The sequence below is a fragment of the Carcharhinus amblyrhynchos genome, chromosome 1, assembly GCF_965287045.1.
Source record: "Carcharhinus amblyrhynchos chromosome 1, sCarAmb.v2.hapA, whole genome shotgun sequence".
NCBI classification, from domain to species: Eukaryota; Metazoa; Chordata; class Chondrichthyes; order Carcharhiniformes; family Carcharhinidae; genus Carcharhinus; species Carcharhinus amblyrhynchos.
In genome coordinates, this window is record NC_137324.1 from 153442024 (window position 1) to 153460310 (window position 18287).

At 40.9% G+C, this 18287-nt stretch overlaps 1 protein-coding gene across 1 annotated transcript in view; it reads left to right on the top strand.

The window, feature by feature from the left end:
- Positions 1-15327, top strand: part of LOC145350608 (ADP/ATP translocase 4-like) — a 108435-nt gene extending 93108 nt beyond the window's left edge. The window contains exons 5-6 of the mRNA XM_080199816.1: positions 2918-3043; positions 15136-15327. Coding sequence (XP_080055942.1) covers positions 2918-3043; positions 15136-15327 — 318 coding nt within the window. The remainder of the gene's footprint in view (positions 1-2917; positions 3044-15135) is intronic.
- The last annotated feature ends 2960 nt before the right edge of the window (positions 15328-18287 follow it).

Here is an 18287-nt window from a genome sequence, read left to right on the forward strand (position 1 = left end):
CGAGCAGGCAAGAAAGTGGAGTTGAAGGCCCAGCCATGATCGTATTGAATGGTAGAGTAGGCTCAACGGACCATATGGTCTACGCCTTTTTTTGTATTCATGTATTGGAGGTACATAGGATTATTGGAACAAAGACATGTTGATTGTGATATTTTGCTGAGCATGGCAGCACTTCACCTTTCCCCAGTAATTAAAGATAGTAATTGTTCTCTCCTTCCCTAATTGTGGTTTCTAGTGGTTTCTAATGATTTCTATGGGGCTGATTGTAATCTCATTAATCCTAAATGGACAGCTAGATCCAATTATCAAATTTGAGCCAATATTGTGAAGTTTAAAGAAAAAGATCTGTATTTATATAGTGCTTTTCACTATCATAGGACAAACTGAAACGATTTACTGTCATTTCATTAATTTTGGAGTATAGTGCTGTGATAGAAAATGCAGTGAAAAGTCTGACAACACCAGGTTTTAGTCCAACCTATTTATTTGATAATATACTCACAAGCTTTTGAGGGGACTGCCTCTTCGTCAGGTGAATGGAGAGTTCTGGCCTCAGACAGAGCATATAAAGCACAGACAGTTTAGAGATTGCTGATTAAAATGCGAATCCTTACACCTAACCTGCTGTTCAAGACCTGAAGTGGCTGATAATGTGAGTGGAAGGAGCACTGATCACAGTTTAAAGAGATGTGTATTGTCTCCAGACAGTACAGTAAGTGAGGTTTTGCAAACCCAGGCAAGTCACGGGGGTTACAGATAGTGCGACATGAACCCAAGATCCCTGTTGAGACCGTCCTCATGTGTGCGGAACTTGGCTGTCAGTCTCTGTTCAGCGACTCTGCGCTGTCGTGTGTCGTGAAGGCCGCCTTGGTCAGAGGCTGAATGCCTGTGACCACTGAAGTGTTCGCCAACAGGAAGGGAACAGTCTTGCCTGAATGAACATCGCTCGACAGTCACCAGGCAAGACTGTTCCCTTCCTGTTGGAGAACACTTCAGTGGTCACGGGCATTCAGCCTCTGACCTTCGGGTAAGCATTCTCCAAGGCGGCCTTCACGACACACGACAGCGCAGAGTCGCTGAACAGAGACTTGACAGCCAAGTTCCGCACACATGAGGACGGTCTCAACAGGGATCTTGGGTTCATGTCGCACTATCTGTAACCCCCGTGACTTGCCTGGGTTTGCAAAACCTTACTTACTGTACTGTCTGGAGACAATACACATCTCTTTAAACTGTGATCAGTGCTCCTTCCACTCACATTATCAGCCACTTCAGGTCTTGAACAGCAGGTTAGGTGTAAGGATTCGCATTTTAATCAGTAATCTCTAAACTGTCTGTGCTTTATATGCTCTGTCTGAGGCCAGAACTCTCCATTCACCTGATGAAGAGGCAGTCCCCTCGAAAGCTTGTGAGTATATTATCAAATAAATAGGTTGGACTAAAACCTGGTGTTGTCAGACTTTTTACTGTGTTTACGCCAGTCCAACGCCAGCATACCCACATCATAGAAAATGCAGTCATTGATTTGCACACAGCAGACTCCCACAAAGAACAACATGATAATATCCAGATAGTGTACTTCCATGATACTGATCTGAAGGATAAAAACTGGCCAGAATATGAGGGATAACTCGCCTGCTCTTCAAAGTAGTGGCATGATATAATTTACATCCACCTGATAGGACGTTTATTTAATGATTCATCTGAAACACAGATACCCAACAGCATCATACACCCTCAGAACTGCACTGGATTGTAAACTTTAATTTTTACGCTCAGACCAGAGAGCTCCCAACTGAACCACAAGTGATTCCGAAAGTTGGGTCCAACCAACATCCTCTATTTGAAATGGCTTTCCTTGGTTCTATTGTCCTCACATGATTTAAAACACTGATCGGTATTGAAGTGTCTGTTTTGAATGCATGAAGCATGACAATATCTCTGGAATACGTGCCAATGTATAGTACTTAAAAGATGGAAAAGGAGAGAGGTTGAGTAATATTCAATGCACTGAAGTAGGTAATTGTGAATCCAGTCTTCACTCTGCTGATTTGATTTGAGCTTAAGATGGAAGGAAGTGAATAGATGCTGTAGAATCCATTCACAGTGACTAAAGAAATTTGGCAACTCTGCTACAACTCTCACCAACTTCTACATATGCACCATTGAAAGCATTCTTTCTGGTTGCTTCGTGTGACTCCTGCTCTGTCCAAGACCGCAAGAAACTACAAAGGGTCTGTGAATGAAGCGCAATCCATCATTTAAACCAGCCTCCCCTCCACTGATATTTCTACACTTCCCATTGCCTTGGAAAAGCAATCAGCATAATCAAAGACCACACACACTCAGGACCTACTCTCTTCTACCTTCTTCCATTGGGAAAAAGGTACAAAAGTCTGAAATCGCATACCAGCCGACTCAAAAACAGTTTTTTCCCTGCTACCCATCAGACTTTTGAATGGACCTTTCTCACATTAAGCTGAGCTTTCTCTACGCCCCAACTATGACTGTAACACTATATTCCCCACTCTGTCCTTTTCTTCTCAATGTATGGTATGCTTTGCATGTTGTGCAAGAAATAATATTTTTCACTATACTAACACATATAATAAATCAAACATGGTTTGCTTGAGTCGTCCATGATGTTACCTAGCTGCTGAATGAAGGGGTATTTGCAGTGGCCTTTGCCTGACATTTGAAGCAAAATTGGATCAAAACACAAGCTGTTGAAAATTAGCCCTTGTATTTTTACATCTTCTCCACATTGCTGGTAACCTTTGAGAGTAGTTCACCTTTTTTACCCAGTTCCACAGAAAAGCAAAGGTTCTGTCCATATTACTGCTCATGCAGTGACAAAGAAAATTAACCCTCTGTGTTTTTAACATTGCTTGCTAAAATGTTTTGCTTTCTCCCACAGGGTGTGTTACCAAACCAGAAGAATACTCCTGTTTACGTGTCATTTCTGATTGCTCAATGTGTGACCTCGTTTTCTGGGGTATTATCTTATCCTTTTGATACTGTGAGAAGACGCATGATGATGCAGGTTTGTACTAGAATTTGAAGTTTATTCTTAGATTCCAAGTTGTGCAGAATACAAACTGTATCCTCATTTGGGTTGAATTAACGAATACGGATGATAACATTCAACTTCCATCTACAATTGGAAGGTAGCAGAAATTTAATTTCACCAGATATGCTGTGCATTTTTGGACATCCCTCTGCACTCTGCTGTATCCAGTGTCATTTTGAGACAGGTTTTTGTTGATTTTTAATCAGCTTACTCAGTCAGTTTTAGCGACCATTCTTGGAATCCTAAACCAGAAACTAAATATGAACTAACATAGTTAACATTGAGAGAGTTTCAGCAACTGTACACTGATTGTTTTGGACATGGATGCTTGAATAGTGATCAGGAACTTACTGTACTGTTTACAATACCTGTAAATTTTAATCAGAAATAATACAGTGATTAAATAATACAAATAATATAGAACATAACTGAGAGCTAAAAGAGGTGACAATGAACAGCTTTAAGGAGCAGTAGCATTGATTAGAGACGGTATATACTCCATGCTGACAAGAACTCTGATTTAGCTGGTGCAGTATTCACTGCTGCCTCCTAACACCAGGCACCTGGGTTCGATTCCAGCCTTGGGTGATTATGTGGAATTTGCATGTTCTCCCCGTGTGTGCGTGGCTTTCCTCCCGGTGTTCCAGTTTCCTCCCACAGTTCAAAGATGTGCAGGTTAGGTAGATTGGCCATGCTAAATTGCCGCTTAGTGCCCCAAGATGTGGAGGTTAGAGGAAATATACGTAGGGTTATAGAAATGGGGCCTGGGTGGAATGCTTTGTCAGAGAGATGGTGCAGACTTGATGGGCCGAATGGCCTCCCGTTGAGATTATATGAAAAAGTTAGTTATTTGGCAGAGCCTATTGAACAGAGAAGGCAACAGCAATATGGAAATAAAACTCACCAGAGTTTCTGGGTGACTTCAGTTGGTACATTTAATTGTTCCAGTGAACAACCATGAAAATAAAAAAGCAGAATTTTGTCTTTCATCTTAGGGATATTCTCCTCAGACTTCGTAATAGTTTGGTCAGGGGCTGTTTCAGTTTAGTTTCAGAAACTCACCTTGCAAAACAACCATTGACTGCCTCTAAGAGAGAATTAGGGTGAATATAGGTCTTCTGACGGGTAAAACTATACCCAGATTTTGACCAAGTTACCTTAATTCAGGAGTCCTTTAATAATGATTGGAACATGCTTCCGGGATTCCTGCCCTCATCCCTATTTCTGACAGTTTTGGCCAGTGCAGAATAAGGGTGCGGGCCTTTGTGCAACATGCCCACCTTTGTCAACTCCATTGCAGGATGGGGTGGGCAGTGCAAACTTGTCTGCAATTTTTCTGGGGTCAGGCCCCTTCTGTAAAATAGATATGGTTCACAACTTCTCAAGAGGAGCCATGAACCATGGGGAAAACCCACTCCCGAGTTATCAACCAAAAAAAAAACAGGCATTCAACATTCATACTTTTCACTGCAGGCTAATACATGTGACATTAATAAATCAAATTAAATCAAAATCATATTGGAATACATTGGCCTTCTTCCCTTCTCATAAAACTGCCAATCAATCACAGCCATTCATAGTAGTGTATTCCAATAGGATTCTGATCTGATTTATTATTGTCATAGTATCAATTTCAAAAAGCTTTTATTCGCTTTGGACGTCTCAATCTTGGGTCACTAACCACACAAACCACATCAAAGAAACAAATAATATTACAAGGTATTAGAGATGTCAATCAAACCAAGCTTTCACTCGCCTGCAATGTGAACTTTGCCAACTGAGCTGAGTACATAAAGAGTCATAGAGGTTTACAACATGGAAATAGGCCCTTTCGCCCAACTTGTCCATGCAGCTCTTTTTTAAACTCCTAAGCTAATCCCAGTTGCCCGCATTTGGCCCATATCGCTCTATATCCATTTTATCCATGTAACTATCGAAATGCTTTTAAAAAAGACAAAATTGTACCTGCTTCTATTACTACCTCTAGCAGCTTTTTCCAGACATTCACCATCCTCTGTGTGAAAAAATTGCCCCTCTGGATACTTTTGTACCTCTCTCCTCTCACCTTAAACCTACGCCCTCTAGTTTTAGACTCCCCTACCTTTGGGAAAAAATATTGAGTATCTACCTGAACTATGCCCCTCATTATTTTATATACCTCTATAAGGTCATCCCTCAGCCTCCTATGCTGCAGAGAAAAATGTCCCAGACTATCCGGCCACTTTTTATAACTCAAACCATCAAGTCCCGGTAACATCCTAGTAAATCTTTTCTGAACTCTTTCTTGTTTAATAATATTGTTTCTATAATAGGGTGACCAGAATTGCACATAGTATTCCAAGTGTGGCCTTACCAATGTCTTGTACAACTTCAACAAAACGTCCCAACTTCTGTATTCAGTGTTCTGACTGATGAAACCAAGCATGCCAAATGCCTTCTTCAGCACTCTGTCCGCCTGTGGTTCCAGTTTCAAAGAGCTATGAATATGTACCCCTAGATCTCTTTGTTCTGTAACTCTCCCCAGTGTCCTACCGTTAACTGGATAAGTCCTTCCCTGGTTCAGTCTATCAAAATGCATCATCTTGCATTTGTCTAAATTAAATTCCATCTGCCATTTGCCAACCCATTGGCCCAATTGATCAAGATCCCATTGCAATCAGAGATAACTTCCTTCACTGTCCACTATGCCACCAATCTTGGTATCATCTACAAACTTACTAACCATGCCTCCTATATTCTTATCCAAATCATTAATATAAATGACAAATAACAGTGGATCCAGCACTGATCCCTGAGGCACACCGCTGGTCACAGGCCTCCAGTTTGAAAAATGACCCTCGATGCAACCTCGATGCTTCTGTCAAGAAACCAATTTTATATCCATTTAGATACCTCACCCTGGATCCAGTCAGTCATTCATATTGAGGCGCATTGGGAGCAAATTGGCCGGATGTAATAACCAAAATGTTAATGATTAACCTCAAGATTATGGCCTGAAGAAGCAATCAAATAGGACAGGAGTAAACCATTTAGTCCCTTAAGTTTTTTGCACTGTTTATTGAGATTGTAAATGATCTGCAACCTAACTCCATGTGCACCATAGCCCTTTAATACCTTTGGTTCACAAAGATCTTAACATAAATTTAAAATCAAGTATTTACTATAAAGTTTTGCTTACCTGCAAAGACTCACATTCCAACCATTGTCTTGTAATTGTGTCTCTGCCTACATGTACCGTGTTTGAGAACCCATCTCTCCGCTTACCTGATGAAGGAGCAGCACCCCAAAAACTCCTGATTCCAAATAAACCTGTTGGACTTTAACCTGGTGTTGTAAGACTTCTTACTTCGAATTCAGTTTGATGTTTGCTCCTAGAAGGTTTTGCTCTCAATGAAGATTAAAGAATGAAGAGTATATTAGACAGAAAATGTTAATTCTGTTTCTCTCTCCACGGATACTGCCAGACTTGCTGAGTTTTTCCAGCATTTTCTGCTTGGACTGTATCTAATTTCCTAACTAGGTCAATAATTTGCATTCAATTCCACGAGTTTCAACTTTAGCTGACTGTCTTTTATTGGAAACCTTATTAAATTTCTGGGAGTTCATAGAAATAACATCCATAGACATTCATTTCTTTGCTCATCTTTTCAACAGCTTCACTTGCATTTATCAGACATACCCTACTATTTACATATCCACACTGGCTTTCTATGATCAGCTGAAAATGTTCAAGATATTCACCCACTCTATCTTTAATTACATACTCTAGCAATTTCTATGTTGCGGAGAGTGATATGAAGAGAGTAGCTGTAGAGATTTATGGAGTGAGTTACCTATTTCTACCCCACCATTATTCTAACATATCCAGAAGGGTTTTCATGTTCCCTGTTAATACTTTGTTCACTTTCACCTTATGTATTGTGATCTGAGCATAATATTAAAGTTGCCAAAATCTTTACAAAAACAACATGTAATAATATTAATGCCAAAGCATAATATTAAGCTAAAGTAAAGAAGTTCTTAAAACTTTTAAAGCAGTAAATATTTTAAATTTTTATCCTTCTGATCCAAACTCTATTTAAAGATGAAAACAAGTTTTTTTTTAAATTTCTATTGTTTACAAATCAGCTTTTAAAACCGTTAAAAGCCTTAACTTGGAAAATAGTTGCATTGTATCAGAAATATCAAATAGTTCTTCTGTTGTAAAATCTCACACTTAAAATGTGTATTTGTGACAAACTATTAAGATATCAAAGCAATAAGTGACATGAATTGCAGTTCTTAAAACACCAGGGAACAGGAAGTAGTGGGGGGGGGCAGACAAATCACTAAGTGGTGTTAGGTGACACGGTGGCACAGTGATTAGCACCATTGCCTCATAGCACCAGGTGCCTAAGTTTGATTCCGGCCTTGGTTGACTGTGTGGAGTTTGCATATTCTCTCTGTGTCTGCGGGGGGTTTCCTCTGGGTGCTCTGGTTTCCTCCCACAGTCCAAAGATTTGCAAGTTAGATGGGATTAAGCATGGAGATAGGGGTGGACCTGGTTATATGCTCTTTCTGAGGGTCTGTATAACTTAATGGGCCGAATGGCCTCCTTCTGCACTGTAGGGATTCTAAGGTTCTAAGTAAAATAATTAACCATATTTTTCTTTGTGGGAATTCATTTGTAATGTGGATACCTGAGACAAGACATACCCAGGAATGGTGATGGGGCATTGTCTATAAAGGTATCATTCTGGAGTTTCACTATGTCTTGCTGTTTGGCAGCTCTCCCAATTTTAGGCACAAGCCCCTAGATGTTAGTAAGGAGGAGTTTGCAAGGTCAGTAGGTGTCCATTGTCGCTTGACAGTCACCAGGCAAGACTGTTCCCTTCCTGTTGGCAAACACTTCAGCGGTCACGGGCATTCAGCCTCTGACCTTCGGGTAAGCATTCTCCAAGGCGACCTTCATGACACACGACAGCGCAGAGTCGCTGAGCAGAGACTGATAGCCAAGTTCCGCACACATGAGGCCAGTGTCAACAGGAATCTTGGGTTCATGTCGCACTATCTGTAATCCCTGTGACTTGCCTGGATTTGCAAAATCTCACTTACTGTACTGTCTGGAGACAATACACATCTCTTTAACCTGTGATCAGTGCTCCTTCCACTCACATTGTCAGCCACTTTAAGACTTGAATAGCAGGCTAGGTATAAAGATTCGCATTCCAATCAGTAATCTGTAAACTGTCTGTGCTTTATATGCTCTGTCTGAGGCCAGAACTCTCCATTCACCTGACGAAGAGGTTAACCTTGAAAGCTTGTGAGTTTACTATCAAATAAATCGGTTGGACTTAAACCTGGTGTTGTCAGACTTCTTGCTGTGTCTAGATTGATGCCAGGTTATCCACTCGGTTTCATTCATTTCTGACTTTTCTTAATGATTTTGACACAACCGAGTGGCTTGATAGGCTATTTCAGAGGATATTTTTAAGAGGGAATCAAATTATGAGAGTCTGGAGTTACAATGACAACAAGCAAACCTGATGGGTTTTTGCAACAATCGACAATAATTTCATGGTCATCATTTTAGAGATTAGCTTTTTTTAAATTCCAGATTTACGAATTTAAATTCCAACAGCTGCCATTGTGAGATTTGAATCTGTGTCCTCAGTGCTTTAGCCTTATGTGCTGACATTACCACTATGCTACCACATCCCCCAAGAAAACTTGCTGCTGGTTACTACCTATTACACTCCCATCCTGCACGTCACCACCTCAAAGCTGATGAATTAGTATTGTACTATGTTGAACACCATTTGGATCGGTGGGTGGAAAAGACATAGAATGTACTCTGGGTAAGGTACGTCAAAGTCCATCACCTAGAGTGGAGCAGTAGTACCAATACTGACCAGGTTGACCAAGTCATAAAGGACTTGGCTGCTAGAGTGGAACTGTGACAGCTAGTGAGTGAAGCAACAAAAGAAAAACCCTCTTTGACAATTTACCTGTCACAGATACATTTCTGCATGACAATTTTGACAGGTGTATCCACTGCACAGTCCTTGTTGTGAGAAACACAGCTCACAGTTAAACAATTTAGTCAAGTCAAGTTCTGAAGGAGCAAGATTTTATTTGACGTTCTTGCAAGACCGGGTGTCTAGCGAAATAGGCACACCTCACATAGATTTGCAGCACATTTTATACCTTTTTTACAAGCATTGTGATGGCTTTGCAATGTGATGTTCTCTCCTAATTGGTGGTCCCTGTCCCATCTATGTGTTGACATTCTCCTGTTGGCTCAAGGTGCCCTAAGTTCCTATCACCTCTACTCCCCATCTAACAATGTCTCCTGTTATCACAAGAGTGCATTAGCAAACTCATCCATCTTATCCAATACTGTTACATGTCCAGTTCAGATTGGCAGTAATCAATCCTTTGCCAACTTAATCACTGCTGTCCCGAATATCTCAGTGACCCCTTCCCCCTTTTATGCTTAGTTGTATAAACAACACATCTTGCAGACCATTTGCTTTTTATAACGTGGGCCTCTTACATTCCTGCAGGATGTGGTGTCTGCTTCACTGCACATCACATCTCTGATGTTATCTCTACATTACAGGCAGTCTTTTTATTATCCCTAAGTATTGCTGTGTTAGCAGCATCGAACCTTATGTCCTATGTTTGTGACTAAACTCACAGTTGTTTCCATAAAGTGGGTTATCAATATGCCTAACTATATCCAATCTATTTAACTTTAAGCTATTTCTCCATGCTCTACAAATATATGTGTTAACAACATCTTTACCTATTGCTCACATTGTGATGACAAAGTCACCTTTGAAATCAATTCCATTTAATACACAGGTAGTGCTAAACGGAAGAGGATATCCTCAATTCAAAGAATTATTCTACTAACTCAACACTGGGTATCCTTGAGGTACTGTGGGTCATCAGTAGCAGAATTCTATTCAGCCACACACTAACCTCATAGCTCTGCATATAACCCACTGTACCATTACCAACAATGGTGTGGAGATGCTGGCATTGGACTGGGGTAAGCATAGTAAGAAGTCTCACAGCACCAGGTTAAAGTCCAACAGGTAGCATGAGCCATAAGCTTTCAGAGAACTGCACATTCATCAGGTGATTGAGAGTTGTTCACAAACAGGGCATATATAAACACAAACTCAATTTATAAGATAATGGTTGGAATGTGAGTCTTTACAGGTAATCAAGTCTTAAAGATACAGACAGTGTGCGTGAAGAGAAGGTTGAGCCCAGGTTAAAGAAATGTGTATTGTGTCCAGCCAGGACAGTTAGTGAGATTTTGCAAACCCAGGCAAGTTGTGGGGGTTACAGATACTGTGACATGAACCCAGGATCCCGGTTGAGGCCGTCCTCGTGAGGAACTTGGCTATCATTTCTGCTCAGCCATTCTGCATTGTCGTGTGTCACAAAGGCTGCCTTGGAGAACGCTTACCCGAAGATCAGAGGCTGAATGCCCGTGACTGCTGAAGTGTTACCCAACAGGAAGAGAACACTCCTGCCTGGTGATCGTCAAGTGATGTTCATTCATCCGTTGTTGTAGCTTCTGCATGGTCTCCTCAATGTACCATGCCTCGGGACATCCTTTTCTGCAGCAAATCAGGTAGACAATGTTGGCCAAGTTGCAAGAGAATATACCATGTACCTGGTGGATGGTGGCATCCATGTCGATGATCCGGCACATCTTGTAGAGGTTGCTGTGGCAGGCTTGTGTGGTGTCGTGGTCACTTGTTCTCCTGAAGGCCTGGTAGTTTGCTGTGGACAGTGGTCTGTTTGAAGTTGTGCGGTTGTTTGAAGGCAAGAAATGCAGGTGTGGGGATGGCCTTGGCGAGATGTTCGGCTTCATCGCTGACATGTTGAAGGCTCTGAAGAAAGTGCCTTAGCTTCTCCGCTCCAGGGAAGTACTGGACGGCGAAGGGTGCTTTGTCCGCCGTATCCTGTGTTTCTCTTCTGAGGGTGTCTGCGGTTTTTCGCTGTGGTGCGCCAGAACTGTTGATCGATGACGAGTCAAGCGCCATATCCTGTTCTTATGAGAGCATCTTTCAGCGTCTGAAGGTGTCTGTTGCAATCCTCCTTAACTGAGCAGATCCTGTGTATACGGAGGGCTTGTCCGAGGGGGGATGGCTTCTTTAACATGTTTGGGTGGAAGCTGGAGAAGTGGAGCATTGTGAGGTTATCTGTGGGCTTGCGGTACAGTGAAGTGCTAAGGTGACTGTCCTTGATGGAGATGCATGTGTCCAAGAATGCAGCCAATTCCAGGGAGTAGTCCATGATGAGTCTGATGGTGGGATGGAACTTGTTGATGTCATCATATAGTTGCTTCAGTGATTGTTCGCCGTGACTCCAAAAGGAAGATGATGTTATCGATGTTTCTAGTGTATAGCATTGGTTGAAGGGCCTGTGCAGGGAATAGGTCTTGTTCGAACTTGTGCATGAAGATGTTGGCGTTTTGAGGTGCGAATATGGTCCCCATGGCTGTTCCGTGTATCTGGAAGAAGAACTGGTTGTTGAAGGTGAAGATGTTGTGGTCCAGGATGAAGCAGATGAGTTGTAAAATTGCATCTGGAGTTTGGTAGTTGTCGGTGTTGAGTACTGAAGCAGTTGCAACAATGCAGTCGTCGTGGGGGATGCTGTGTATCCCCCACGAGACATCCATTGTGACAAAGAGTGCTCCTGGTTCAACTGCTTCATGTGTGCTGAGTTTCTGTCAGAAATCCATTGTGTCGTGACAAAAGCTGGGGGTTCTTCGTACAATGGGTATCAGGATGTCCTCGACATAGCTGGAGAGGTTTTCACACAGGGTCCCGTTGTCTGATACAATGGGACAGCTGGGTGTGTTTGGCCTTGTGCATCTTTGGGAGGCAATAGAGATCTCCAATGCAGAGAGTGTGGGGGTGAGAGCACAAAGGGTGCTCTGAAGGTCCGGATCAAAGGTCTTGATCAGTCTGTTGAGTTGACTGGTGTATTCTTTGGTCAGATCTGCGGGTAACTGTCTGTAGTGTTCCTTGTTGTTAAATTGTTAGTACTCTTCTTTGCAGTAATCCGTTCTGGCCAAGGCCATCCCTACACCTCCCCTTCAAACAACCACACAACCTCAAACAAACCATTGTCCGCAGCAAACTACCCAGCCTTCACGAGAAAGTGACTACGACACCACTCAACCCTGCCACAGCAACCTCTGCAAAATGTGCTGGATCGTTGTCACGGATGCCATCATCTCACATGAGAACACCATTCACCAGGTACACAGTCCATGCTCTTGCAACTCGGCCAAGTCCTGAGGCATGGTACATTGGGGAAACCATGCAGAAGCTATGACAATGGATGAATGAACACTGTTCGATAATCACCAGGCAGGAGTGTTCTCTTCCTGTTAGGGAACACTTCAACAGTCACAAGCCTCTGATCTTCCGGTAAGCTTCTCCAAGGCAGCCTTCACGACACACGACAACACAGAATGGCTGAGCAGAAACTGATAGCCAAGTTCTGCACATATGAAGATGGCCTCAACTGGGATCTTGGTTCATGTCACATATCTGTAACCCCCATGACTTGCCTGGGCTTGCAAAATCTTACTAACTGTCCTGTCTGGAGACAATACACGTCTCTTTAACCTGGGCTTAACCCTCCCTCGTGCATTGTCTGTACCTTTAAGACTTGATTACCTGTAAAGACTAGCATTCCAACCCTTATCTTGTAAATTGAGTTTGTGTCTATATATGCTCTGTTTGTGAACACAACTCCCACTCACCTGATGAAGGGGCAGTGCTCCCAAAGCTTGTGGGTTTTGCTATCAAATAAACCTGTTGGACTTTAACCTGTTGTGAGACTTTTTACTGCTGTTACCAACAAGCTAGGGATCCAAAATTGTGCAAATGCAGCACTAAGCCTACCTAAAAATGAAGAGTCAACAGAGTGAAACTACAACACAGGATTTATGGCATGCCAAACAGAGTAAGCTGCGTGAGATATATAGAGCTAAATGATTCCAGAAGTAATGGATCAGCTCTAAGCTATGCAATCCTGCAGCATCCAGTCATGAATGATGCTGGATAATTAAACAACTAACTGGAGGAGGAGGAGGCTTCACAAATTTTCTCATCCTCAATGATGGGTGGAGCCAAAAGGCACACGAGTGCAAAAAACAAAGCATTTGCAACCATCTTCTGACAGGTGCCATGCAGATGATCCATCATGGCCTCCTGAGGTCCCCAACTTGATTAATTTCATGTGATATTAAAAAACAGCTGAATGTACTGGATACTAGAATAGCTATGACCTGATAACACTCCTGCAATAGTACAGCCGCTAATCAAGCTGCTTCAGTCCATCTGCAATACTGCCATCTACTCAGCAATTTGAAATAGTGCCCTGGTATGCCTTGTCCACAAAAAATTAAAATCCAATCCAGCCAATTACCAGTCCAATAGGCTACTCCCAATCATCAGGAATGGAAAGTGACGTTAACAGAGCTACCAAGTGGCACTTATTCAGCAATAACCTGCTCGCACTTCACTCCTGACCTCAGTACAGTCTTGGTCAAAATATCAACAAAAGAGATGAATTTGAGCTGAGGTAAGGGTGACTGTCACTGACATAAAGGCTACATTTGACTGAGTGTGACATCAACGAGCCCAAGAAAAATGAAGTCAAAATGGGAATCAGGAAAAACTGTGTACTGGTTAAAGCCATACCTACCATAAAGAAAGATGGTTGTGGTTGTTGGGGGTTAATCATCTCAATTGCAGGACATCACTGCAGAGTTCTTCAGGATGGTGTCCTAGGCCCAACCATCTTTAGCTGCCTCATTAATTACCTTCCTTTCTTCATAAGTCAGAATGAAGATGTTTGTCAAGAAACTTTGGATTTATGCATCCTAACACTTTTCATCACTGGGTTTCTGCTCATGTCTGGACCTGTTTCAAACTATTTTGATTCTTTCACAGATGTAGGCATCACTAATTGCTCTTGAGAAGGTGACACACAGCTGCATTGAACTACTGAAGTCCAATAGTGTAGGTACATCCACAGTGCTGTAAGGGGTTTCTAAGATTTTGATACAGCAAAATTGAAGGAATGGCGATACAATTCCAAGTCAGGAAGGTGTGTGCTTGCAGGTGGTGATGTTCCTATGCACCTGCTGCCCTTGTCTTTAGGTGATAAAAGTTGCAGGTTTGGAAGATGCTGTTGAAGGAACCTTGATGAATTGCTGAAGTGCATCCTGTGGATCGTAAAACTGTTACCACAATGCTGGCGGTGGTGGGAAGTGAATGTTTGAGGTGGTAGATGAGGCAGTATTTATATCTGTGATCCAGTTCAATTTCTGGTCAATGGTAAACTGAGGAGTAAGTAAGTTATGTTGAAATTCTGAAATAAAAACAAGTGCTGGAAATATTCAGGTCTGGCAGCATCTGTGGAGAGAGAAGCAGAGTTAACATTCTGAGTCAATTATTAATCTTATTCTGAGGATGTAACTTTTCGCAATGTTAATTCTGTTTAGTAAAAGTAAATATCTTTTTATTACAGCTGAATGAAAAGAACTAATCCAGTCTGGAAATGTAAATTTATAATCATACTGCATAATTCAAATTCCTCTCTTAAGTTGTGTGAGCAAAAAATCAAGTCTAATCCAAGTTTTTGGAAGATACTCAAGACCTTGAGTAAAACATGAATTGAAAATATTAAGGGACAATTCAGTGGATAAATTTAGTCATATCATGAAGTCTGTAATTTCTTAAATCTGTTGAACTATTATTTTCTATTTAGAAATGCCAGTTACTGAGGAGAAAAATGACACTTGAGAAAAAAATCATCCCATGAAAACTTAAGAGTCTAGCTTGTGCAAGGGCAATGTACATTCGCAACTACTGCATGTCACTTTGTAGCATCTTTTAGATTGAGTCTCAACAGCACCTATTTGAAAGCATTAATAACAAATTTTCAATTAAATGTGTGTTCTGCGTAAATATGTAAATAGTAGATTGTGATACTAAAGAAGATACCATAAATTTGAATCCTACATTCTTTTTAAACCACAGAGCGGTGAAGCAATTAGACAATACAGTGGAACAATTGACTGTTTCGTGAAGATCTTTAAGAATGAGGGAGTTGGTGCTTTCTTCAGAGGAGCCTTTTCAAATATCTTGCGTGGCACTGGTGGTGCTTTAGTGCTTGTTTTCTATGATGAAATTAAGAAACTGCTAATTATGCTGGAAGAGAAATTCGTGTAAAAAGTTAATTTCAGAATTCAAGTGTGTGTGTTGAATATTGTTGTACATTTGCTTAAATGGATTTTTCTTTGGGCAATGTATTTTTATAATGAGAAAAAAATGAATTTAAAAATATTTACTTGCTTTTATTTTTAATTACTAGAGTAGTTAAGTGCTTGGCCCTTAACTATGATCCATAACTAGAACCTTGAATTTAAATTTCCAGCGCTCTTTGTCATGAGTTTACAAGATATTATGTTCGTGCTGTTTAATTGAGCCCTGTAGATGATGAGACATTCTAAAATGCTGACTGGTCATTGAAATTCATATGCCAGGCATGTTGCCCTTTAAAGAATGGTGTATATTGGCAGTAATCTGAAAAGGGCCGAATTCTTCATATGTTTATCCCTGTTGGTTGTGTTCCCTATCATCATTTATACAGGTGTTTGCCAAAGCATTCTCTAATTACATACAACTTCGATTTCTTGCTATATTTAGGAGAGATTGTTTGAGGTTTCAGTAAAACGTGCCTAAATAACATGCCAGGTCACTACTTTAATGTTAATAATCCACACGTAAGAATAGGCTTGGGGAGGACAACATTAAATCAGTGATGTGGATCAACATAGAATTCAGACAGATGCCATTATAATTACAAGATATCGGAACAAAAATGGGTTTTAATACAAAAACTTCAATATAAAATGCACGAAGTTAGAATCATTGTTTCTGTTGACCCATAATTTCTAATATTTGCAGCGTTACACCTGGGAGGTATCCCAAAAACCGCATGCAACCACCAAGCACCCCCCACCCCACCCCACCAGAAGGTCCCACATAAGGATTGCATGGCACATACCAAATAAGTTCAAACCTCCATTGGGAAATTACCCTGCACTGGGAACCATCCAAAACCCAATTTAAATTGCAGACTTTGACCCCTTCACAACCCCAACTATCTTCCCAAACCCATATTCAATCCCTTGACTACCTCCCACACCCTTGATCACCTTCCTGTCCTCCCACTGGATCTCCCACTATCCCCTCAACCCACGGTACTACCGAACATTCCCATCCTACCCACTAACCAATACACTTCCCTTCCTCCTGACTTCTTGTGGCTAGACCTTTAAACTTAGCTGCCTTATAGCAGCTAGTGTTTTTCTTTTTTTAAAAACACGTGTTCTTTTGTCCAACTCTACTGGATCCAACAGAAATTCTTGGAAATGTACTGCACTATTCTCACCAAGCCCAAGTTGGAAGTTTGGACAAGAAAAGTGCTGCTGCATTTTTGCATAGGCAAAAAATGAGAGGGGTGTTCACTCTGTGAATGTTATGGCCGAAGTTATTTTTAAGCAGTTATTAGTTATTCAAGCCATAACTCATTATAAGATGCAAAATGCTTCATTCTAACTGTACTAATGAAGACAGAATATAAATTCTTTAAATCATTCAAAAAATTGGATTCTTTTTGTAGATTATTGACAATTTAGTACAAAAATAAAACAAATTCATATTGCTGTGTTTATCTAATAATTTTGGCCCTTTTGTTTTCAAACAAGAGTCTTTAGAGTTAAGTTTTTGGCATTTATGATCCACAATTTTGTATATCTTTGAACTGTAAAATACTTTGGAATCTCTGTAAAGGGTAGATATACTGCATGGTCCAAAATTGAACTATATGGAAAGGGAAAATCCCCGATAAAATCTCTAATTTCTGTTTAGTTAGCTGATCTCTGGCTGGTTCGCAATGGGAACAGTGAAATGAGCATAACGAACCAAGATAAGGAACAGTAAAATGAGGGATATTTACTCTGGTATATTTGTATGGATCACTGCATCAGGATACAATGTTGAGTCAAAAAACAAAATCAGGTTGAATGCAGCATTAAGGGAGCTGCTCTGCCTTTCATACTAGCGCACATCTAAAATAAGTTTTCAGTAATTCCTATTGCTCTTTCCATTGTTTAATTGATTTACTTTCAAATCATTATGCACGTTTCTGATAGGACATTCAAAATCTTCATGCAATACTTCCCAAACTATTTTCTAAGTTGAACAAATTAAAATACTTGAAGATGAATGCAGGCCCAAATGGCATGATGAAACAAAACATCAAAAAGCAAAATAGTAACATTGAGTACATAATTACTAAAAGTTCTTGTATTGTAAATCAACCAGATCAGAAACTCCAAGGTTTATTATGAGGTTAGCCGAGCCCCAACTTTACTTGATTTTGGCATTAGTGCAAGCATAAGGTGTTTAGGTTCAGTTGTGATTCTATTGACCCACTAGGTAGGTTTCATTAAAACAAACTCTATTCAAGAACACGGTTGGAATATAATAAAAAAGAATAAGCATAACTTTTACCAATTAAAATTGATAAAGTATAACAAAGTATAATTTTTAACAGCTATCTCTATAGTTCCAATTTGAGTAATAGTCCCATAAACGTACATCCTTCTTCAGAACCAATTAGCACCAAAAACAGATATTCTCACGTGGATGCTAGATTTCCAGACTTTAAACTGCTCTGAACAGATAGATAGACACCTGCCTTCTGACTCCGATACAGAAGTTTCCAGAGAACAGCAAAACTTCAGAGAAAGTCCTATTTCCTGGCAGATCCCAGTCTCCAAATCCAGAGAGGGAAAGATACTGAAAGTCCAATTTCCTCTCTCTACATATTCTTTGATAAGTGGCTTCACATGGGGAAGGGTTTGGTCACAATGCTGGGGGGGATGTCAGGGTTCCGTCAGAAGACCCATTGGGAGAGTCCTGGGCATGATGTTACCAGTTTGCTGTGCCTATTGATCAGCGTGGCGAGCCATGAAGATAATGTCAGAGGCTAAAAATCCAGTTCACGCCAGGGATTGCTATCTTCCTATCCCACCACCACCCCCCCCCCCCCCCCCCCGCCCCTCATTACAATAGGATTGCCTCAATCTCCATTTAGTTGTCAAGTATGTCACTGGTGAAAC